A 22421-nucleotide genomic window follows, 5' to 3' on the forward strand; every position below is an offset into this window, starting at 1 on the left:
TTGTCTCCACAACTGCCAAACTCCCAGCAAAACCACACATCTCGCGTCCGCAATGAAGCTGAAGCGCGCAAAGGCAGGCTCTCTTGTTCTCTCCTGAGATGAAGGTGAATCTACTTACTGACTGACTAAAAAAAAGGCTTATAAAAAGCTTCTTCACCAATATGAACTCAACTTCGGCTTCCGCGAACCCTACCAGGTCCTGCTCGACTCACAGATCCTTGAAGATGCCTACAGATGCAAGATCGACCTTGTCGCGCGACTCCAGAAGATGCTCGGTGGCCAAGTCAAGCCCATGATCACGACATGCGACATGCGCCATCTATACCTCGCGAAGCCCAAGAACGAAACCCTGATCCTCCAAGCAAAAGAGTACGAGCGGCGAAGATGTAACCATCAGGATCTCGAACAACCGCTGTCTACCCTCGAGTGTCTGAGTTCAGTCGTGGACCCCAAAGACAACAAGACCAACAAGTTCCGCTACATTGTATGCAGCAACGATGTCGACGTGCGCAAACGAATGCGCCGCATTGCCGGCGTACCGCTCATATACATTTCGAAATCGGTGGTGCTCATGGAGCCCATGGCAGATGTCACAGAGGAATTGCGCGAACGAGAAGAGAAGTCAAAGTTTAGAATGGGGCTCAAAGGTCAGCGGAAGCCGGAGGCAGGTGAGAAGCGGAAGCGCAATGATAGCGAGGCACACGATGAAGAACCTACTGAGGTTAAGCCTACGGAAGACGCAAAACCTTCGAAGAAACGTCAAAAGGGCCCTAAGGGTCCTAATCCGCTCAGCGTAAAGAAGGCCAAGAAAGACACAGGCCCACCCAAACCCAAGGCTACCAAGCCAGCAAAGTCTGCCGAGAAAGATGGGGACCAACCGACCGCACCAGGTGCCGGTGAAAATGCTATCAACGAAGGCGACGCTAATGATCCAGCACCTCGCAAGAGAAGACGGAAGTACAGGTCTAAAGCAGGAGCAAGTGTTACTGCAGACGGTGAAGAAGCAGGTTCACCTTGAACTTCTCCCCCCCTGTCCACATTTTTTTGTATGCATGCATCTATACCTGGCGTTATGAGGCATACTAGGCGTTGTTAGGAAGAAAAAAAAATGGTAATCCAGAGATGCAGTCGTTACATACCTCAGCATACGGCAGCCTAAGTCTTTATCCACAGAGCATGCTCATGGAACCGAGCAGAGACAGGCCATTTCTATGAATCTATACCTTCTTGCCTTGAGCAAGCAGATCTGAGACTTTTGGGGGCAGCACGAGCGCACTTCGATCATTGCGTTTGATGAATTCGACTACCACTTCGGCTGTCTTTTCGGGCTGATCCTCTTGAAGAAAATGGCCTGCGGCTGGAAAGACTTGCAGTTGGAATTTACCTGCGTGGTGTTAAATACCTCTTTGACGAATAGCATGCCCTCTGGGAAATTTACCCTGCATTTGTCCAATCATCAATTCCTTGTCCAGCCTATCTGTTCCAGCGAGTATCAACAGCTTCGCCCCCTTGCTGTTCAGAAACTTTCCGCTCATGCCCGTGAACCAGTTCTCCCAGTATGTTTCGGTGGTAGACAGTTTTGTCCGCCACGCCCACCGGCCATCTGATGTCTGCAGCAAAAGACTGGGAACACTTGCTCTCGCTGATTGGGGATTGCGAAGTGTTCGTGATCGTATGTGCCACTCGATTGCTGCCGCTTGAGAAGGGAAAGTCTGTGGCCGACTGGACAGGTAGGTTTGCATGTGTCCCAGTGCTTCCATGGCCGAGCCCTCGACCACGTCCAAGACACCAAAACCAAGCAGTTTGTTGCCCAATAATCCTTTGCTGGCCGCCTCGGTGACTACAGCACCACCGAGACTGTGGCCGATCAAGATGATGGGGGGTAGTTCTTGCCAGCCTACTCTCGTCTGCGTGAGATGCATCATGTCCACCAGATCTAGTCCAAGCAGCTCAACACTGAGGTTCTCATCCACTTGTCCGTCTGCAGTCCAGACCACACTTCCATGATCTCGTGCCTCGACGGCCAAGATACCAATGTCTGGCATAGCCTTGCGCACCTCCTTGGCCATGAGGGCAAAACTCATCGCCGAGCTACCAGCTCCATGATGCAAGACGAGCAATGGCGCCTTGACATTCGCGGGCGGGGTCAGGTACACATGAAACTTTGCATGGCCCTGTCCTGGCCTATCCTGCTCCAAATAAAACTCCTGGGCAAAGTAGTCGGACCAGTGTATCGCAGGCGCAGGCCTCAAAGCGCCAGACGGTATCACTGTGCCGGTACTGGACATGGACGAAGCCGAAGACGAATCATCCTCGTATTCCGGCTGCTCTTCCACCAGCGGCTCTGGTGGGGGCAGGGCGGAAAGCTTGGTTTTTGCAAACTGCTTCGCCAGGTCCGACATGGCCGTGTCTTGGCTCGAGACAGGTGCGTGGATGTGTGAGAGAGGGAGAGTGTGTTGAAACCTATTTACTGTAAGTTGCTCTAGAACAAGGTTCTGTGATCAATGTGGCCTGTGGTGATCCGCAGCTGGGTGATTGGCCGACTTTTGGAAGCGCGTCAAACGTTGACCGGTATTTGGGAAAGAAAGCTGGGTGGAGATTGGGGGATCGTGGGGTGGAGGGGGGGGGGGGGGGGGGGGGTGACGCCGAACGGGGATGTACAAGGGGTGAGGGGAGTGAGGCAGGTTCACGGCATGTGGGGTGGTGTATGGTGCCTGATAGTGAGGGAGACAGGGATCCAGTAAGTTGTGTAAAATATCCTGGTTGGATGAAGATCTTCACGGCCGTGAGAGATGTCTGCTGGCTCACTGTCCCGAACATCTCCAACAGCGAGAGCGCGATGGCATGCAAGAAGGCCAAGGAGACACAGAAGCAAGAAGGGGGAGATGGGGGGGGAAGGAGTTCAATGACGTATGCGGGGCTGTGGCCACTTGGAACAACTTACTCTTAGAGTACAAAGGGCCCTCACGGTAGTAGATAGACGACGGCAAGCAGGCTTGGAGGCACCGCACGCTACTTTTCCTATCCACCGTCTACCGTATATTTTCGGGGAGGAGATGTTGTATCCTGGCATTCTGTGCTTTTGTGGTGGGCAATAGAGTTCCGCCACAGGGCTGAGCTCCAGTAACACGGACTGGACGGGCTTCAAAATGATGCGTAGCTGGGAGTAATCCAGTACAGTATACTTACTACCATAGTAGTATGCCCTAGCTCTACCAAGTCTATGTACCAAGTCTCGAAGTCTACCGTGCTAGGTGCAAGTAGTCAAAGGTGACGGCCATGACGTCGATCCCCAATCATTAGCGCAACTTCGAGCCTCGAACAAAAGCAACCTCTCTCCGCCCCCTCAGAACTGTCTGCTCTTCTTCTACAAGCTCTTCAAAAGCTTCTAATACATTCCATACCGCGGTAGAATCCCTCTGTGGTTTCTTGTTGCTTTTCCAGCTGACCCAGGACGTCTGTTGTCTATCCTCCCACGACCTCCCAGAGTCCGTCTCACACTGGTAGGGGTGGTCACACCTAGCTCAATAAAGAGAACTCCAGATGTCGGGCATGTGGAAAGGCGGCCAGAACAGTTCGCAGAATGGCGATCAACTGAACGTGGAGCCACCGCACCCAATTCCACAGGATGATGGCGTCTCCAGGTCTTCGAGACGTAGCTACGAGCCCTCGAGGAGAAGCTATGAGGAGCCGAACGAGCGTACCCGTCTTCTCGACCGTCCCAGGCCGCCACCGAACGCCGATGGCTACTTGGATCCAGATGACCCAGCGGTAAGTTGGACTGTAGTATACACGCACAAACTGGGCCATGTCTGATCTTGTTAGGTATCTCCATACAATCTCTGGACGGTGCGGGCTATGCGCTACCTGACCGTTCTCTTCCTAGTCGTCACCTTCCTGTGGTGGGTGCTTTTGTTGGTCTCCATCTTCGTCTCTCCACCTGGTCTTCATACGCGCGGATCGGGCTTCTTCGACTTCGCCTACACATGTCTTACTCTCGGAAATCTTCTCGTGGCTACCATTTTCTTCGTCACGCCAGCCAAAGGACTGCGCATCACCACGGCCATCATTGCGGTGCTCCTTGCGATTGACATGATCATCATTCTGGCTGTACCACGTCTTCGGCTGGAGGAAGGATGGGTCGGTATTGCCAGTGTCATTTGGGCATTCCTCATGGCCGTCTGGTGCATCCTAACAGATCGTGTCGTCGCATACGGCAAGAAGGAAGAGGAGGAGCGTCTGACTGGCCGGGCAGAGACAAGACGCACTCTCAAGGAGTGGGTTGCGGTTCTCATTGCAACTACCTTGACCGTACTCTTCATCATCATTGTCATCCTAATGACTGCTACCCTCGGCCTGCGCACCAGCGATGCAACCCTCAAGATGTACGGCGACCGTGTTCTCGTCGATGGTGACAAGTATGCTGTGCACCTCGCATGTGTTGGCAACGTCACCTACACTGGTGAGACCAGGGACCCTACCGTTCTCCTCGAGGCTGGAGAAGAGCCCCTCGAGTACGATTTCGAGCACTGGGCCTATGCAGCCTACAAGAATGGCACCATCTCGCGCTACTGCTACTGGGATCGTCCAGGCTATGCCTTCTCCGACAACGCTCCTTCTCCACACTCGGCCGGCATGTCGGCTGACGCGCTTTCGGAGGCCCTCTCCGTAACTGGGGAGGAAGGCCCATGGATCCTCGTCTCGGCCGGTTCTGGAAGCATCGTCTCGCGTATCTTTAGCTCCCGCCACCTCAAGCAAGTCGTCGGTATCATGATGATCGATCCCCTCCACGAGGACCTGCTTCACCGCATTGGTAGCCCCGGTCGCGGTTTTCTTCTATGGGCATGGGGCATCATCTCTCCTCTTGGCACTGTCCGTCTCGCCGGCGCAATCTTCAAAGGTCGCACACGCGAAGACCGTGTCTACGGCCGCAACGCCTACCAATCCGGCAAATTTATCAAGGCACAGCTCCAGGAGAACCTGCTTGCCGACTCGCTCACCAAGAACGAAGTCGTTTCGTCAAGGAATATTCAAAGCGCTGATACACCGCTTGCCATTGTGTCGAGCGGCATCTCCTGTGGCAAGGACCGCGAGTGGGAGCGCAAGCAGGAGGATCTGACCAGGCTGACGGATAACCTGGTAGCCTTTGATATTGTTAAGAAGGCACCGCATCAGGTATGGCATACGCTTGAGGGCCGCAGCGTCATGGAGAAGAGACTCAAGGCGCTCGTCAAGGCGGCGCATAAGATGAACTCTACTGCAGAAGAGTGATGCTAGGGGCCAATTGGAGGCTTGGGAAAGACGAAGAAGAATGCTGATGGAGGCTTATTGTTTGTTGTGATTAACTATTTTACGTGTTCCTTTAGCATACCCTTTGTTGTTACGGCGCTGGAGTGGACTGTTTCGGAATGGGTATATATCGTGACAGAGTTCTCTTAATTATAATGTCTATGTCTAAGTTTAAGTCGAGGGGCCTCAATGCTGTGTATTAAACTGTAGTTTATGTACAATTGGAAATAGTAGATCTCTATGGATGCGACGAGTAATCGTGTCAGTATGCTGTTGACATGGCCAAGCGGAAGAAGAATAGTCACGATGCCTATAGGTACACATAGACAGGGCGGTAAAGGCGAGAAAAGGCTAGGGACACCATAATCCACGAAACACCCTACATACATGCAAAATCCCGCAACCATGTATCCCAACCCAGCCCGCCCTTCACCTACGCCCAAACTTCTTCTTAACCGGCCTCTTCACCACACCATCTCCATCTGCCTCCGCACCCACACCCCCCTTCTTCACGCTCGCCACCTTGGCCGCGCTCACACCCCCTTCCTCCTCGTTCCGAAGTCTGCGTTCCTCGTCCTCCCTATCCCTTGCCATTTTAGCCTCGAGCTCAGCCCGCTTATTAAACTCAATCTCGACGATCTTTTTATCACGCTTCGAATAGCCCTTCTCCTTGATACTGTAGAAGACGGCGCCAAGATCTGCGAGCCAATGGGGATCTACGCTGGTGACGCAGGACATGTATTCCTTGCTCGTGAGGATGAGTTCGTGGTAGACGACGTAGTCGGGGAGGTAACCGAGGCCGTAGAGGGCGCTGGTCGGGTGAAGTTGAATGGTGACGCTGGTGCGGAGATTGATGTATTCGCCGATGCCCTTGACTTTTGCGGCTTGGTGATAGTAGCCGCTGCAGATGCAGGTGCGGACAACGTCCCAGTCGGTGCCGCAGGAGACGAGGGCCATTTTCTGCTTGTCCATGATGTCTTTGATTTGGTCGCGGATTTCCTTTGCGCGGCGCAGGGCCTTTGGGTGGAGGAAGTGGCGGAGACACCACGAGTCGCTGTAGCCGTTGACTTTCCATTGACTGTAAACGTGCAGCAGGGTGAGGTGGTCGCTTTCCGGGACGAAGAATTTCTCGCGCGCCGCGTCGGATTCTTCTTGCCGTTCCTTGGGCCGGTAGAAGACGCTGGGGACGGAGAGCATGGCGACGATGGTGAGCATTTCTTCCGTGCAGCCGTAGTCTACCGCAGTGATGATGAGTTTGGCGAGCGAGGGGTCCATGGGGAAGGCCGTCATTGTGCGGCCGAGCTGGGTGAGGTTGCCGATGTTGTCGAGGGCGCCGAGCGCCCAGAGGTCGAAGAGGGAGGTGGTGATTGTGTCTTGTGGCGGTGGGTCCATGAAGTCGAAGTCTAGGAGGTCGCGGACACCCAAGGATTTCAACAGGAGCACAGTGTTGGCCAGATTCGTGCGCTGAATTTCAGGAATGGTCTGAATGTAGAATTCATCACGAAATGCCCGTTCTGTGTAGAGATGGAAGCATTTCCCTGGACCCGTGCGGCCTGCGCGACCGGCGCGCTGCGAGGCATTGGCTTGGGAAATGGGCGTGATTTGGAGCGTGTCCATGCCCATTTTGGGATTGTAGACTTTAAGTTTGGAGAAGCCGGCGTCGACAACGTACATGATGCCGTCGACTGTTAGACTCGTTTCTGCAATATTCGTCGCCACGATGACTTTGCGGACACCTGGTGCTGCACGCTCGAAAATCTTGGCCTGGAGATCTGCAGGCATTTGACTGTAGATTGGTAGGATACTGAGCTTCGGTGGGTCATTGAGGAGCTTCAGCCTTTCAGCCACGAGCTCGCAGGTGATTTCGATATCCTCCTGGCCTGTCATGAAGACTAGGATGTCGCCAGGACCCTGGGAGACGTGGATGGCAAGGACTTGCTTGACCGCGCTATCCACATAGTCTTCGCACGGCGACCGAGAAAACTGAATGTCGACTGGAAATGTACGTCCAGGGATGACGAACTCTGGGGCCCCTCCATAGAATCGCGAAAACCTCTCAGAGTTCATCGTAGCTGACGTGACTATTAGTTTGAGGTCTCTTCTTCGTGCAAGCACCTTTTTCAGTAGCCCCATGAGCACGTCGGTATTCAAGGCTCTCTCGTGAGCCTCGTCCATGATGATGCACGAGTACTTGTCAAGATCTGGCTCAACCAGAGATTCTCGAAGCAGAACACCGTCAGTCATGTACTTGATCTTGGTCTCTTTGCTGGTGCAGTCTTCAAATCGAATTGCATAGCCAACCTGACCTCCTAGTCTGACCTCCATCTCTTCACTGACACGCTTGGCTACACTCATGGCAGCTACACGACGTGGTTGCGTGCAACCGATGAGCCCATGTTTGGCGTATCCGTCTTCGAAGAGAAATTGCGTCAATTGCGTCGTCTTTCCAGACCCAGTCTGGCCGACTACAATGACGACCTGGTTGTCGCGAATCACACGCAAGAGATCCTCTCGCACTGCAAAAGCTGGGAGATATTGGCGTTGTTCCCTCAGCGTCTTGCTCTTACTGAAAGCGCTAGCACCTTCTTGTTTACTCAGATGCTGTGCAAACTTGCTTCCACCCTGCTTCTCCTCCTCTTCGGGCATGGGAGCGGCACTGTCCGCGTCGTCTTCTTTGACGCCCATGATGTTTCCCAGCGTGGTCCCCTTGGCGCTAGTAGCTTCCTGTGCGTGTTTTTGCCGTTCCTTTTGCTGCCTCTTTTCCTTTACAACTCGACTGCCTCGGCGACTGAAGACGGCCATGTCACTCTGTGGGTCACGCACAGCGGGCACCGGGTCAATCTGTTTTGTGAAGACGGTCTTGCCATCCAAGAATGGCGGCTTGAGGTCGTGGACCAGTATATGCACGCGCATGCCCTCTTCATCATCGTCGAAGTCATCGTCAAAGGTTCGTCGTTGGGCCACACCAGACTGCAGCATCCGATTCGTCTCCCACGCGTCTACGTCCTTTTGTTTCTGCTGCGCCCTCATGCTTGCGCGATTGTTCTGCTTTTTCTCGGTCAAAGCAGCCTCTCGCTGCGCGTCCTGCCAGGTGCTGTCGGCGCCTCCGAATGGGTTGTGCGTGTCGTCGCCAAAGGTATGCCCGTTTTCTTCCCCACCGTACCAGTCGCGATCCAGCGCCATCGAGTCGAAATCCTCAACCAGGGGTTCTGGCCCGGTAAAAGGCTTCTGGGGGCCATGGTGGCCATTGGAGCCTTGATCGTGTAGTCTGGGCGTATGCGCTCGTGAAGATGGTGCAGAGTCGCGAGGGTGATTTGGCTTGCGGAATTTGGGGCGAGGCGCAATCGAATATTCTTCGCTATCAATCTTCCGCCTCTTTGGGCTGTTCTCACGATCCATATAGGGCGTTTTCTTGTTGGCGAGCAATGCGGCGTGCAATGCGGGCTGGTGAGTGAAAGAGCCGGCGATGCTAGCAATGTGGCTCTCGGGCGGTGATCAACTGATGAGTGCTCGGAGGTCCGCAAATTAGGTTATCGCTATCGATAGACGTCAGAGCTCTAGCCAGTTACGGTGGGGTAGGCCAAAATTATTTCCAACTTTACCACCAGCAAGGCTTTACTGCGCCGGCCCCATTTCCTCACCACACATCATGTCTATGATCACAGCAACAACATGGGTGCCGCGTGGATTCGCAGCACCATTCCCGTCAAGATATCAATTCGACGAAGACGAATATGAGCGCATCTCCAAACTGGCAAACCTGCAACTCGAGGACGCCAAGGAAGAACTCGAAGAGGCACAAGAGGAAGCTAAGGTCAAGAATGGCACATCTGGAAAGAAGCCAAAAGCAAGTGAGAACGAGTGAGCCTCTCTTTCCATCTGACATGCACGGCCTTGTACTCATTCTATAGCGATGTGGATGACGACCTCAAAGAATACGACCTCGAGCACTATGACGACGATGTTGCCGAAGACCAGGGCGACACCATGGCCATGTTTGGCAATGTGAAGAACTTGGTCTTTCACGAAAACGACGAAGACGACCCGTACATCACCATGCAAGGCGGAGAGGAGGACGAGGATGAGGAACGGGAAGAGCTGCAGATCTTGGCTACAGACAATCTCGTCCTGGCCGGACGGATAGAAGACGAGGTCGCACATCTGGAAGTCTACGTTTACGAGGACGAGGACGACAATCTCTACGTCCACCACGACATCATGCTGCCCGCCATCCCACTTGCTGTCGAATGGCTGGATTTGCCAGTAGGTAAGTCTGTTGGCTCAAGCGATGGCAAGGGAAACTACGTGGCGATTGGTACCATGGACCCGGACATCGAGATTTGGAATTTGGATGTCGTGGATAGCATGTACCCAGACGCAGTCTTGGGCCAGGGTGCTGAGGATGCTGCCAGTGCAGGCAAGCCCAAGAAGAAAAAGAAAAAGTCAAAGAAGGCAAATGACGATTTCCACGTCGACTCTGTGCTTTCTCTTGCCGCCAATCGTCACCACCGCAACCTGCTTGCCTCCTCATCCGCAGACAAGACCATCAAGCTTTGGGATTTGAATACGACCAAGTGCGCCAAGTCATACACCTACCACACCGACAAGGTCTGCTCGGTAGCATGGCACCCAGTTGAGTCTACAGCGCTCCTAAGTGGAAGTTATGATCGGACTGTGGTGGCTGCGGATATGCGAGCTCCCGAAGCAAAGGCGCCCCGATGGGGTGTTGAAAGTGACGTCGAGACTGTCCGTTGGAACCCTCATGACCCCAATTACTTTTATGTGAGTATTACCATGATGCCAAAAAACGAATCCTAACTGTAACAGGTGTCTACCGAAAATGGCATGATACATTACCACGACACTCGCAATGCGCCAAAAGATCCGTCTGCATCGAAACCAGTCTGGGTTCTGCAAGCGCACGACGAGTCCATCTCGTCTTTTGATATCAATCCCATCATACCTGGTTTCCTTGTGACAGGCTCGACAGACAAGCAAGTGAAGCTGTGGAACATTCAAGAAAGCGGCCCAAGCATGGTGGTGTCGCGAGACCTTGGCGTCGGACGAGTGTTCTCGACATCGTTTGCACCCGACAAGGAAGTAGGTTTCCGGCTAGCGATTGCGGGCAGCAAAGGAGCCGTGCAGATTTGGGACACGAGCACGAACGCAGCGGTACGTGCAGCGTTCGCCAGCAAGGTTCCAGAAATCAAGGGAGATGGCAAAGAACGTCTCATTGGGCTCGATGAACCTGATACCGACTCTGATAGCGAGGAAGGCGAGAGCGAGGATGGAGAGGAAGAGGGTGATGGTGTAGACAAGGGATGGGAATCGATGGAGGAGTAATACCGAGATATGCATGCGTGACGACACAGCAAATCAGCAGTGGCAGGTTTGATCCCCGTTCCAAGTGGACCACAACACCCTCTATTTCCGACGACATGGTGGTGGTGGTGGTGTTGTTGGTGGACCCCTTATTCAGCTGTGATGACATGGTCTCGTTGATTGGTAGTGGTGGGGATTGATTATTCGTCTCATGGGCGATTACCTTTCCTACTTTACACGCTCCAGGTTATTGAGCGACTATCGAATGTGCGTCGGGCTAGGTAGTTTGGGCGCGGATTTCACAGTTGTCAATCACCATGGTCGGAAGTTTATCTGAGGCATCACACATACAGACAGTAGCGAGGCTGCTCTCACCACGGCGGCGGCGATTCATGCGCTCACACATGTTTCACAAATCTTCCGCTCCTCTGTTTCTCGGTGCCACGCCCTTGCCGACCTGGGCTCCTTTCATCTCGACGGCGGAGCGACGTGGTTGTATCATGTGTCGTTATATGACGGGTTGCCCATGAAGACTTTTCCCGCTGGTCTGACATTGGATGATGGCAGATGGCATACATGGTAAATTGTACCTACATGCCTGGTACCCGACCTACTCTATGTTCATGGCAATGAGTCGGCTCAAGCGAAAGGGCAACGGTTCGTCTCTGCGACCAACAAGCGCCGATCATGGACGGGACTGGGCCGAAGACGACAAAAGCGTAGGCAAAAAAGTGGAACCCCTCGATCCAGCCGACGGAATAGGCGAGCCAGTCTCGAACATGCAAGTTGGGCCACGTCCGCGCCGTCAGCGTCGTCGGTGGGAGATTGTTTCGAAACTGCAGCGAGGATGCAAGGCGGCGGCGAGGTGCACTGTGATGAAGAGGGGAGAGATGAGCAGTGCACTGCACAGCTTACGAGCAGCTGAGCTGATACTACTCTACTGTGCAGCAGCATTGTGACCGAATGAGGGTATGCGCGCGACTGCAAGGCACAGGATTCCAATCAAGCAGGGTCATCCATCTTATCGAGTGAACGGCCTGCTTTTGGCGCCTTTGGACAAGGGTTCTAAGAGTGCCGGCTGTTCACGTTGGGCGTGGGCGCAGAAATCACGTACGTACGTACAGACTCATACTTACAGCACAGTACTATACTCTACTTCTACTACTAGGTACATCCTATTTCCACCCTCTTTGAGCGGTGCCACGGTACCTGACAGATGCGTGGATGCTACTAGACGAGGGAAAGGAGGGATGGATGCGTGCATGCTGCGCCCACCACACCTACAGCCAACACCAACATACTCTGTACCGGCACTCACTACTGTAACACGACAGTTTTATTGCGACTGTACTCTGTGGACGGTAGAGTATGCTGCTCGCTCGACATCCACCATTCTCTTCACAATTTCTCAACGTCAATGCCGCGTCACGGGATGGAGCCCGTCTCATCTAGCTGAGAATGGGTCCAAGGTACCGTAGGGTCGGCCAAGTGTGTTGTGGGCGCCGAAGTGTTGAAACAACTAGTCGGCCAGTGCATCCAACCAAGTGAAGGGAACCGGGGCACTCCGCCAAAACTTCCACAACCCTCCCCTTCCCTCTCTCTCTCTCTCCCCTTCCCACAACCCCCCCCCCCCCCCCCCCTTCAATCTGTGACGACGGGCGGCAAATCTCTCCTCTTGGTGCGCACGCCGCCCATTCGCTAGCACAGCGAAAAAAACACACTATCCGCTAAACTCTGCCAGCTCGTTGCGGCCCCACTAAATTCGTGGATTTGGCTTCCCATTCGCCATGTGGTTCGCTGGTCGATGCTGGCTCTTGGCCCGCCCCAATTCACTCCTGGCAAAAAACAAACCCCCCCCCCCCCCAACCCTTGTCATCCCTACCAATCTTTGGAAGACATGTCGACGCGGCGGCCTTGTCTAGCCCATCGCCACGACCGTGCTAGGCTTTTCAAACCCGCACCCTCGCTGCGCATCTGCCCTTTTCTGTCAAGGTCCTTTTCCTTGACTCCTCCCTTCCGTCGTTCGTTCGTTCTACCTACGTTGTTTGCTTCCCTGAGCAATCACTCACTCCTTGATCGCGACCTGGTGTACGCTCCTTACGACACAGCTGGTCTCCACACACTCTCTTTGACAGACCCTCTTTCTTCACACTCACATCATTTCCCACCCCGTTCCTTTCTCAACACACTTCTTCCAGCAACAGTAACCGCTGCGAGCTCAGCATCAAAAACAAAAAGAACAGCAAAACCACGGCAAAGAACGCAGAGAAACTCATCTGGACACCCTCCTAGCCTGAAACTTATTCTCGATCCGTCAGCCTTGTAGTACTGCGACCCTTGGTAGCACAAGTACCACTTCCAATCACGACTCAGGAGGCGGTGTCGCACTCTACTACCACTCTACCCACCACAAGACAAACGCGATTCCGACCGAGCGTCTCGCAGTGTACAGCGTGACCTGACTGCAACTACTTTCTCTTCCCAGACAATCGACGCACGCCAGGCGCACTAGTCAAGACCATCGGGACACTTCTCGACCTGTCTGCCCTCGTGCCTTCTGGAATCTGTTTTATCCTCGGCACTACCCCACTGACGTGCAGCACTTGTTCCGGCAAGCGACCAACTGCAGTCCTTCCTAGAATTACCGGCCCTCCAAACCCACCACTGGACTGTGAGCCTGCCATTCCTCCAAATCAATCCGGAATTAAGCCATCATGTCGCTTGCTCGTGCCATGACGAAACGCATCAAGCGGACAGAGGCTCAGCCGTCGACCCCGACCAGAAGCCAGAGCATGAGGAATATGTCGCAGCACTTTGACCGTAACAAGATCTCCTTGCCCGTCGCTCTCGTTTCAACCACCAACATGCTCAGCTACAACGCCCCGGATATCATTGGCACCAGACATGTTTCCTCGTCCACTTCGTTGAGCCAGTCGTCGGCCGAGGACTCAGACCACAGCGTATCAACACGCTCCCGTGCTTCTTCACATGCTTCGAGAGATACCGCCCTCACCGATGCTTCGTCCGTGGAATCTTCTTCGCCTACTTCGCCAAAAACGAACCACCTTTCAGGCTACTTTGCGCCTGCTGGCAAGCCACTCAAGAAGTCTGCGTCGACCACGAGCCTTCAGCAGGTCAAGGAAGAGATTGTAGAGCCAGTGCCCGCCATTCCGTCAAGAGCAATTTCCCACAGCAAGCGTGCCCACGAGCGACTGGCACACAAGCGCTCGCTTCAGCATGTTCCTGGCCGCAACAGCTTCAACTCAGTCCGCAGTTCCAAGGAGCAGCGAGCATCACTTGACATGTTCAAAGCCACGATCGAGGAGGAATCCCACCCTTTTGGCAAGGAGCTTGAGCAACTTAACGAGGTTGTCGAAGAGTTCAGCGGCGTAGCACGAGACGTCGAGTCAGAGGCCGATCACAGCGTGATGCGCTCCAGGAACCTCGCAGCGTTTTGTGCGGCAGACTATCTCTCCGAGATCCAACCTCTATTCAGCAGCCGATTTGGCACTGCTCACCAGGCAGCACCCATGGCCTGGATCTGAGCTCTCTGACATGTCGTTCTTTCTGGTCTGGTCCTTTTACCGTCTCTCCACTTGATACCTCTAGATGGGTCTTTTGCCTTGCTCTCGCTTCCCATGTACATATCGGATGTTTTCATTCTTCACACTCCTTGACATAATCCTATTATCTATTTTGCAACTTGAGTTTGCTTGCACTCGGTTGGCTTTTGCAGCGACGCAAAAATCTGGAAACAACGGCGTTCTGGCAAATCCGGCTATTTTGGCAGGCAGGCGATTTGGGAATCATTACTTTCCCACACTCACTCACACGTTCCCGACCTTCTCTCACGAATTTTTCATGTTTTCATTGTTGTACGATCTCATTGGAGGGTTGAAGTAGGCGCTTCGTCAGGCAGCCATATGGGCAGATGACGAGTGCGCGCGGCATGTGCGTCGGATATGGTGGATGTGATGGGTGTGAGGGTTGGTTACACTGCATATACTGCAATCTGCCTTACTCAGATATACATGGTCGCAATTTGAAGTATGTTATATACATGTCCATCAAACACTTCACGACAACATGTCTTGTGTACTCGTGGTGTCTGTCATTTCTCCTCTCTGGTATCATGATCAAGCCGGACTTCAGGTCTGTTCTCCGCTGCCATGGCATACAGCATTGGGGTCTTGTCCGGGCCATGCGGATGTTCCCCACGCGGGACGGTGGATGAATAGGGAAGGTGGCATGTCCAGTGGTGGCATGTGTACCGGTATATTGCGGGCCTCAACTGCCAGCCAGATAGACAGTAGCTATAGATTGGTGCATGTGAAGCCGGAATCATCATGCCCCATGGCACCGATGCCAGGATCCTCTTTCATGCATCAATGACTATCTGGTCGTTGTGAGCTCCTAACATGCCGGGTTCATACAACCACATACGCTCGCAAGTCACAAGGCTGATGGTTGAGCGCCCCTCCCCATCTCGGCATCGGCGAAACCCACCGGAGCCATCCCGATCTCTCCCCATGCCTCAAACTTTTGAGAACACCAGCAACCAGCAAGCCTCGACCGATTGCTAGCCAGCCAGCATTCCCCCCCCCCCAACAACACAATTTCAAAATGATATGCCGCACCTGCCTTCGGGCATCAAGGGTCTCCCAATTCCCCCTGAAGAACAAAACTCCCCGCCACCAACCACGCCAACAACAAGCCCAACGCTTCCTCACAACCACTCCAACCCTTTACTCCACAACCGCAACCTCGACCTCATCCGCACAGCCCTTCAGCGCACCCCTCACTCCCGCCCCCTCCCCCGAGCTGAAAGCGCAAGCTGCCGAAAGCGCGGCAGCAGCCAAGAAGAAACCGTCGGCAGGGCCCCTTGTGAAGAGCAGTATACCGGCCGGCCAACCGCTCAAGGGGCTGAACTTTTTGAAGAACGCGCAGGATCCCGTGGCGTTGGCGGATGAGGAGTATCCGGCCTGGTTGTGGACGGTTTTGGCGCGGCAGGAGAGTAAGGGGGATGTTGGGGGCGCGGGAGATTTGTTTTGTAAGTTTTCTTTGGAGACTGTTTACTTCTCCCTTGCCCTTTTTTTTTCACTGCTCGGATCATCTTTCTTTCCTCTCTGTCTCACACACACAAACAACTTTCACAACCACCACACTAACCCTGTCCCTTTCAGCCAAATCCAAAAAACAACGCCGTCTCGCCGCAAAACGGTTGCGCAAGGAACAAGCAATGAACCCGGAAATGCTGGTCCCCAAGGTCCCCATCTACGAACAAACAATCGACTTGCCCGCCGGCGACGGCAGTCTGGCCGGCGCAATTGCCGCACAGGATGCGCGCGAGCAGTTGACAAAGGCGCTGCGGAATAAGCGCCGGGCCGCTATCAAGGAGGCGAATTTCTTGAAGGCTATGGGGTAGGGCTGAGGATAAGCTGTTGGGGGGTTGTTGGCTGTGTTTGTGGACTTTGGAGGGGTTGAAGAATGTGTCTGGATGCGTGGATGCATGGATGCATGGAATCCGTGACTTTTGTACATGTCCGGAAAACAAGACAGAAAGAAATGTACAATATGTGCGCATGTATACGACTGTAAATACTCCAGACTATATTCCGCAGAAAGGATCCAATTTTTGCCCTTTTTTCTGTACTTGATACGTGTAGCTATTTGACAGCTATGTTCTGTTTTTTTCGAGTTGCTTTCCTCTCATGTAGACTAATGCTGTACACAGGGGAAGAGGCTTTGTTGAGAGAGAGAGAGAGAGAGAGAGAGAGAAAAGAAGAAGAAGAAATCCCCTCAAGATGAACACCCCTCACACAAATTACCCAACTCTTCCCTCCCCCTCAATCCCCTCATCCTCCCCAAACTCCACCCCAAACTCCCCAACCACATCCCACCGATCCCCCCGCGCACTCCTCGACACATACTTTGTAAAGCGCAGGACACCGCGATCGCGCAGCACAACCGCAAGATGGTTCCAGGATGCAGGTTGGGAGAGCAGGATGCCGTCGTCGGGGGCGTTGTGGGATGCGGATTTGTAGATTGCGGGGTCGGATTTTGTTTTGCGGCGGGGGCCGGCGCCGGTGGTGGTGGTTGTTGTGGTTGTTGTTGTGGTTGGGGGTGCTGGTGCTGGTGTGTCTTCAGAGTCGGAGTCGGGGTCGGAGTCGGAGTCGGAGTCGTCGCCGGCCATGTACATTTCGTAGCCGCCTACTTCTATGGCTTCTTCTTCTTGTTCTTGTTCTTTTTCTTGTGGTTTGGCCTTGGCTTTGGCCTTGTCCTTGTTGCTACCGTTCCGCTGTGCTTTGTCGGCCTCTTCACCTCCATCATCTGCATCTCCTTGCTCGGCCTCATCGTCGCCCCAGCCCTTGGACGGCGTGATGCAGAGACAGACTTCAAGTTGCGGCTCCTCCTCCTCATAGGCAGTCGCAAGCGTATAATCCATGCCCCGCCTAAACCGACGTGCGAAGATATTGCTCTTCTTCACCGTCGTCGCCGTGACAATGGAGATCCATTTGTGGAACGCTGGGTGCGGGAACAGGTCGTCTACTAATTGGTCGTACGGCGTCATTGTGCCGTCGTCTTCTGGGTAGGGCGTCGAGGGTCGAGGCTGGACGGCTTGACGGTATAGATAGCGCTGTTTATGCGGGGGTCGCGCAACGCCAACTTTGGACGCCTCGGAGTGGGGATTTGGTGATAGACTGGGGGTTGGCTCCTGGTCCTTGGACTCGAGGTATTCGCGCAAGCGGGCGGAAACCCTTTTGGAGAGAAACTGTCCGATTTGGATACTTGACTCGTCTGAGAATCTTTCGGACATTTCCTCCACCGTGTCGGGCACCAGGTAGTGCGGGTTCATGTACTTGATCAAGAACTCGCAGTCTTCTTCAGTCAGCGCTTTATCCTCGTCTTTGACCTGCTCCTCAAAGTCTGGGTTCTCGACCCAATGGGCGCGCGGCTCGTCGAAGATGTCTGCCTTGCCACCCTGTAGTTGAACAAGCGAGGACTTTTCTGCGAGTCTCTCTTCCAGACCTTCTTCGTAGCCTTCTTCGCCTTCTTGTGGGATGTGAAACCAGCCGCTAATGGCCATGCGGATGCGTCCGCCATCTTCCTCAACTTTCTCTTCGACGCCGCGCCTGTATACTTCTTCGACGTCGTGAAAGCTCTCGCCGGGTTGGACGGTAAAGAAGGACAGTTGGTTCCATGCTGGAGGTATCGAGAGCGAAAAGTCAGGCTGTGGCACTTTGACCGCATCGCCGTCAGGTGTCTTGAGGTTTTCGGTAGGGTAGAGTCGTAGTGCGCCACCATACTCCGGCTTCCATGGGATGTCGGGATCGAGCAGATAGAGGATCCAGCTCACGCGCCGGCTGCCAATAACGTCGTCGTGGCAGAGCAAGTGACAGCCTGGTGTGTATACATTCTGCATCGTAATCAGCATGAAAATATATGGACATGATTCCAGCTCAACGCACCACTGCCATATCAGTCTTTACACCACTCAATGGACCAGAGTTGGTGATCGAAGAGAGGTACTTTCGGAACGCCGACGAGTACAAGGAATCTCGCAAAGTGAGTAGCGACGGTAGGCGCTCCAACGCGCTATCTTCAAGGCCATCTAAGTTTGCCAAATCACCGGATTGGTGAATCTTGTAGATATCCGTCTCCTTGGGCGTAAAGTGTATGTTTTCGCGAATCTCGTTGCGGACATTGCGCAGCAGCTTGTCGTCAACTAGATCTTGTATGACCGCATGCTTATAGCTACACCCTGAATTAGGCACGTTGCGATCTGAGGGAATTGGATTGGCGCATACGGTTGCGAGTTCGCGTAGTACTTTGTGTATTCTGCGAGCACCTTGGGGTCAAAAAGGCCGGCGCGAAAGTTCTTGTACACTTCCTCATTGGTAATGGCTGCCTTCCTCTTCTTCGCTGTACGAATGGCGCGCGACTCATTCTTGCGTTTGGACATGATTTATATTGCTTAAGATGAGAGTAGTGATCAAGTACTGGAGCCAGGAAATAGCTGGAGGCTGGTTCTACATAAATTTCGTCGGCGGAACCTTGGAATTGTCGCCGATCACCCCTCACACCACCATCGCTCCACCTTGAGAGACAGCAACAATAGGGCAGCTGCTCCAGTACGTAGTAAGATGGTAAATGGTAAATTATCAGGCTTGGCAAGGACTATGACCAGGAGAATGATGGTTGCATAATCTCATCGCGCTGATGCATGCGCAATTGTTCGTCAACAAGACAGTGTAATTATGCGGAGGAGTAACGGGCTCCGGTTGGCTGGGCCGATGCTGAGTTAACCACGTACGGTACGGTACCGATAAACAATAGGCTTAGTATCCTTTCACCCATACCTTAACGCTTTGCAACACCATGGCCAAGTTCGCGCTTTTTGCCTTGATAGCATAGCAAGACTTTGTATCGTCCAAGAGCATCAGGAGTCACAAGTAGCAATAGAGCAGATTGAACATAATACACAGCCGAAGAAGAAGATTATAGCCAAAGATAGGTGAAACCAAGCAATGAATTGGGTATCTTTATGCATGCTTCACTGTCCAGATTACCATGCCCATCTTCGAGATCGTTTTCTATACCACTGTACAGGTTGTAAGGCTTGTAATGTACGGAGGCTATGCACAATACTCAAGCATTGAAAACTAGTTCCCTGGCTTTCACTGCCCGGGCGCATCTGAAAGTAGCTTTGCTACCCTCTCCTCGAGCATCTTGACGTCGTTACCAACAACCTTGATGTTATCGACCATGGCCTTTTCGCTCTTTTTGACATCGCGTTCTATTACTACCAGCTGTCGCTCCCACTTCTTGATCTCCCCCTCTTGTAACGATTGGCGACGCTCCAATTCAGTCAAAACCTGGTCCGCTTGCCACGCACTTGTATGTACATGGCGTAATGTGCGCAATCGCTCAAGCATCAAGGGAAGTGCTGGTGATAGCTTGTCGATTGAGGGTAGCGTTCCGTAGAGCGCGTTTATTTTCGCTTCTTGGTCTGGATATGTTACGGCTATGCCATCTGCAGAGCTTGAGCCCGTTTGTGCAGCCTCTTCCCTGACTTCCTTGAGGTGTTCAGCTTCTGCTGTGAGTTTCTTGATTTGCTGCGATGCAGCCTCCACATTGTTTGACGAAGCGTCTCCAATCAACGCGAGTGTCTGCTCCAGCCTCGTCAAGGTGGTGAAGACTGGGAACGTAGAGCTCTCGCTTATCTCTGGCATTGTGTTCCCACTCAAGCCCAGGCTGTTTTCCAGTTGCGTAATGCGTTGATCAAATTCTGCCGCCTTTTTCAACACAAGTTCGAGTTGACCCTTTTGTATTTGCGTTCCTGGTAGCGGTGGTTGATTCTCGATTGCCCTGCTGATATGCCGACTCGGGTCGAAGGGCTTGTAACTGTCGAACTTTTTTACTGTCCGATCGAGAATCGCCTCTGGACCACGTGCGCCTCCCTTATGCGCCGCATAAATGACGTCCACCTTGCTTGAGAGTATGTCCATTACCTCTTTGGGGTCCTGCTCTTCGATTTTCGACTTGTCACCGCTTGCCAGTCTCTGCTCATACTCGTGCTCCAGGCCAGCCAGCTCGTGCTTCAACCTCAGAAGCTTCCTGGCAAAACTCTCCTCCTCCTCATCGCTGTCATCACCTATTATTTCCCCTCTCCGCCGCCGGCGTTGTGTGGATGTCCGGTATGATCGACGCTGTGCAGCGACGTTGTCTGAGAAGTCGACACCGTGTGCATCTACCCTTGAAGGCTGGAAGCGACTGCGGGCTTGATCCGTCTGAAGTCGCCGGTGATTCACTGCAGATCGGTTTGGCTCATCGTCGTCGTCGTCGCCGTCTGATTCGGAAACAGCGGTGGAGGCTTGAATGGTCGAAACATCCTCAGCGAGATCGGGGGTCTCGTAAATATCGGGTGCTGTATCAATGCCTGGGAGGTTGTCGTATTTGGGCCGGGTGCCTTCGGACATTTTGGAGGCGTAGCAGGATGTGGTAATGGCGCTGATGCGAATTGTTCACAGAAGCTGGGGTTGCGAACATGAGGGGACGCGATTAAAGTGGGAGGAGTCGCGACTTGTGAGGGGTCAATGCGCAACACCAGCTACTGGTGAGTATCGTAGCAGGTTCTCAAGTTTAGATTACAAGGGCGGACATATCACATCTTAAAAGAGTACTCGGCTGCATGGTTGAATGTTGTGTTTATTGTTTAACAAACACTCATGACATGTGCATAGGTACCGGTACACCATCGCAACTCGACAGGTTCAGCTTTTGCCCACTGTACCAACCAACGCACACAAGCCGAAATTGATACGCTCAAGGGAAATTCATCTAGTATAGCAGAGGTATTAGACTATAGATTCAGGGTGTATCACGCCTGGACCCTGAATGTACGTCCACTAGCTGTCTTGCGCTCTTTCTCCTCTGTCTCTGGATGGGCTCTACGTAGTACTGTAATCTGTTAGCATGTGCGCCTGACCGTAAAACTGTCGTTTCGACATACTTTGCAGGAAGTCTGCCGTCCGCTTGCGCATTCGAGAGTGAATGAAGGCTTTGGAGGCTTTGATGTGGTAGTGAAAGTAGTCTCGGAAGGTCTGAATGTGTGAGATGACCTCCTCTCGTCTCTGCTTGGTGAGATGGCGAGGAAAGAGCACTTTTGCACGCGTTAGCAGAGGGATTCCCGACTTATGAAATACGCATACCAAATGTGATGTATCCGATATCGGCAGAACCAGACTTGTCAACCCCAGGAATGCCTTGCAGCTCTAGTGGTGGGTCGTGTCTGAACAACACTTGTGGTGCGTTCTGGATAGCTCTCCGCCGGGCATCCACAAACTCTTGTAGAAAGACTTTGCCAAAGATCCTGTCCGTCTCCTCACGGAAGACGGTAGAGAAGATGACTGTGACGCGGTCGTGGCTGGCCTTGACATAGATGGCCTCCTCGTCACGATAGTGGATTGCACGCACGACACCACCCTCTGCCACACCTTGCGGCGCCGACTCGGAGGTGTACTTCGAAGCCTCCTCCTGCAATTGATGGAATTCGTCGAAAGCCTGCTCAAAGGGTGCCGCCATGGCGTTTCGCTTGAGCAGAGAGATGCGCCTGACCAAGTCCTCCTTCTCCGCTGTGAGTTATCAGCACGAGGCTCATGTTGCAGCTTGTTTTGCCATTGCCCATACCGTCTCCTTCTGGCAGATTCTCCAGATCGACTAGTACAGAGAAGTCATAGCCAGACTCGGGTTCGACAATGTACGGCCCATATTCGCGCTCCAGCACCGACTGTGCACCGTACTGGACCAACTCTTGGTAGCATTTGATGTTGAGTGACACTAATATCTTGGTCTTGCTTTCTGGGGTCGAGATGTGGAAAGTGACGCCATCGAAGTCAGAGACGACCTGGTCAATGTTTGCCGGAGCACCTCTGTCCACGATTAGCTACCTGGCTGGGCGAAGCGGACGGCGGCGGCGGCGGGGTAGGGGAGTGCACACCCAGCAAAGCGGTCCTTCAGCAGAGACTCAATGAGGACGTTCTGGTAGTCGAGGAGAAGCATGGTGACGGTTGGGCTTCCCACGGGTGTGCAAAAGGCAGTAGGGGAAGCTGTCGCCCGAGGCTGATGCGGAGTGTCGGAGGTGTCGCTGTGGGTGTCGTTGTGGTGTTGGAGAGTGGGGCCCTTGGTGGCTTGTGCATGAAGCTGGTAGGCACAAACACTTTAGCGCAATGTGTGGGGGTTGGTTCACTTTACCTTTAACTTGCCGTAACTGACCAACTAACGTTAACTACCCTGTCAAAAAAGTGCGA

General features: G+C 53.3%; 11 protein-coding genes across 11 annotated transcripts; 6 read left to right on the forward strand and 5 right to left on the reverse strand.

Annotated features, from left to right (window-relative positions):
- Positions 1-52: 52 nt before the first annotated feature.
- On the forward strand, positions 53-1018 carry IAQ61_004426 (uncharacterized protein; the record flags this gene model as incomplete). Its single annotated transcript, XM_066096341.1, has 2 exons — positions 53-73; positions 137-1018. The coding sequence occupies 2 exons, from the start codon at positions 53-55 to the stop codon at positions 1016-1018; spliced, it is 903 nt and encodes a 300-aa protein (XP_065953659.1).
- A 376-nt stretch (positions 1019-1394) lies between these two features.
- IAQ61_004427 (uncharacterized protein) lies at positions 1395-2402 on the reverse strand (the record flags this gene model as incomplete). The annotated part of the gene is made up of 1 exon (XM_003839030.2): positions 1395-2402. The coding sequence occupies one exon, from the start codon at positions 2400-2402 to the stop codon at positions 1395-1397; it is 1008 nt and encodes a 335-aa protein (XP_003839078.2).
- Positions 2403-3107: 705 nt separating this feature from the next.
- On the forward strand, positions 3108-5470 carry IAQ61_004428 (uncharacterized protein). Its single transcript, XM_003839031.2, has 2 exons — positions 3108-3771; positions 3826-5470. The coding sequence occupies exons 1-2, from the start codon at positions 3544-3546 to the stop codon at positions 5269-5271; spliced, it is 1674 nt and encodes a 557-aa protein (XP_003839079.1). The 5' UTR covers positions 3108-3543; the 3' UTR covers positions 5272-5470.
- A 248-nt stretch (positions 5471-5718) lies between these two features.
- On the reverse strand, positions 5719-8688 carry PRP16 (DEAH-box RNA helicase prp16; the record flags this gene model as incomplete). Its single annotated transcript, XM_003839032.2, has 1 exon — positions 5719-8688. One exon carries the CDS (start codon positions 8686-8688, stop codon positions 5719-5721), a length of 2970 nt encoding a protein of 989 aa, XP_003839080.2.
- Positions 8689-8897: 209 nt separating this feature from the next.
- On the forward strand, positions 8898-10632 carry IAQ61_004430 (uncharacterized protein; the record flags this gene model as incomplete). The annotated part of the gene is made up of 3 exons (XM_003839033.2): positions 8898-9150; positions 9201-10071; positions 10117-10632. The coding sequence occupies exons 1-3, from the start codon at positions 8939-8941 to the stop codon at positions 10630-10632; spliced, it is 1599 nt and encodes a 532-aa protein (XP_003839081.1). The 5' UTR covers positions 8898-8938.
- Positions 10633-11228: 596 nt separating this feature from the next.
- On the forward strand, positions 11229-11570 carry IAQ61_004431 (uncharacterized protein; the record flags this gene model as incomplete). The annotated part of the gene is made up of 1 exon (XM_066096342.1): positions 11229-11570. The coding sequence occupies one exon, from the start codon at positions 11229-11231 to the stop codon at positions 11568-11570; it is 342 nt and encodes a 113-aa protein (XP_065953660.1).
- A 1755-nt stretch (positions 11571-13325) lies between these two features.
- Positions 13326-14156, forward strand: IAQ61_004432 (uncharacterized protein; the record flags this gene model as incomplete). Its single annotated transcript, XM_003839036.1, has 1 exon — positions 13326-14156. One exon carries the CDS (start codon positions 13326-13328, stop codon positions 14154-14156), a length of 831 nt encoding a protein of 276 aa, XP_003839084.1.
- A 686-nt stretch (positions 14157-14842) lies between these two features.
- IAQ61_004433 (mitochondrial 54S ribosomal protein mL54) lies at positions 14843-16250 on the forward strand. Its single transcript, XM_003839037.2, has 2 exons — positions 14843-15661; positions 15795-16250. Exons 1-2 carry the CDS (start codon positions 15235-15237, stop codon positions 16034-16036), a joined length of 669 nt encoding a protein of 222 aa, XP_003839085.1. The 5' UTR covers positions 14843-15234; the 3' UTR covers positions 16037-16250.
- Positions 16251-16435: 185 nt separating this feature from the next.
- IAQ61_004434 (uncharacterized protein) lies at positions 16436-18670 on the reverse strand (the record flags this gene model as incomplete). The annotated part of the gene is made up of 3 exons (XM_003839038.2): positions 18420-18670; positions 18081-18366; positions 16436-18028 (listed from the first exon to the last, which is right to left on the reverse strand). The coding sequence occupies exons 1-3, from the start codon at positions 18572-18574 to the stop codon at positions 16436-16438; spliced, it is 2034 nt and encodes a 677-aa protein (XP_003839086.2). The 5' UTR covers positions 18575-18670.
- Positions 18671-19289: 619 nt separating this feature from the next.
- IAQ61_004435 (uncharacterized protein) lies at positions 19290-20591 on the reverse strand (the record flags this gene model as incomplete). The annotated part of the gene is made up of 1 exon (XM_003839039.1): positions 19290-20591. One exon carries the CDS (start codon positions 20589-20591, stop codon positions 19290-19292), a length of 1302 nt encoding a protein of 433 aa, XP_003839087.1.
- A 210-nt stretch (positions 20592-20801) lies between these two features.
- ARC2 (ARP2/3 actin-organizing complex subunit Arc34) lies at positions 20802-22329 on the reverse strand (the record flags this gene model as incomplete). The annotated part of the gene is made up of 5 exons (XM_003839040.2): positions 20802-21072; positions 21125-21274; positions 21324-21746; positions 21802-22043; positions 22112-22329. Coding segments are annotated over 5 exons (1113 nt in total), but the record flags the coding sequence as incomplete, so codon positions are not given.
- Between the last annotated feature and the right edge of the window lie 92 nt (positions 22330-22421).

Source organism: Plenodomus lingam, assembly GCF_022343315.1.
Source record: "Plenodomus lingam strain CAN1 chromosome Unknown contig_19, whole genome shotgun sequence".
NCBI lineage: Eukaryota > Fungi > Ascomycota > Dothideomycetes > Pleosporales > Leptosphaeriaceae > Plenodomus > Plenodomus lingam.

Coding starts and splice junctions, on each gene's coding strand:
- IAQ61_004428 (XM_003839031.2), top strand. CDS start 3,544: ATGTCGGGCATGTGGAAAGGCGGCCAGAACAGTTCGCAGAATGGCGAT. Junction 3,772..3,825: donor TGGATCCAGATGACCCAGCG/GTAAGTTGGACT, acceptor TGATCTTGTTAG/GTATCTCCATACAATCTCTG.
- IAQ61_004433 (XM_003839037.2), top strand. CDS start 15,235: ATGATATGCCGCACCTGCCTTCGGGCATCAAGGGTCTCCCAATTCCCC. Junction 15,662..15,794: donor GGGCGCGGGAGATTTGTTTT/GTAAGTTTTCTT, acceptor TGTCCCTTTCAG/CCAAATCCAAAAAACAACGC.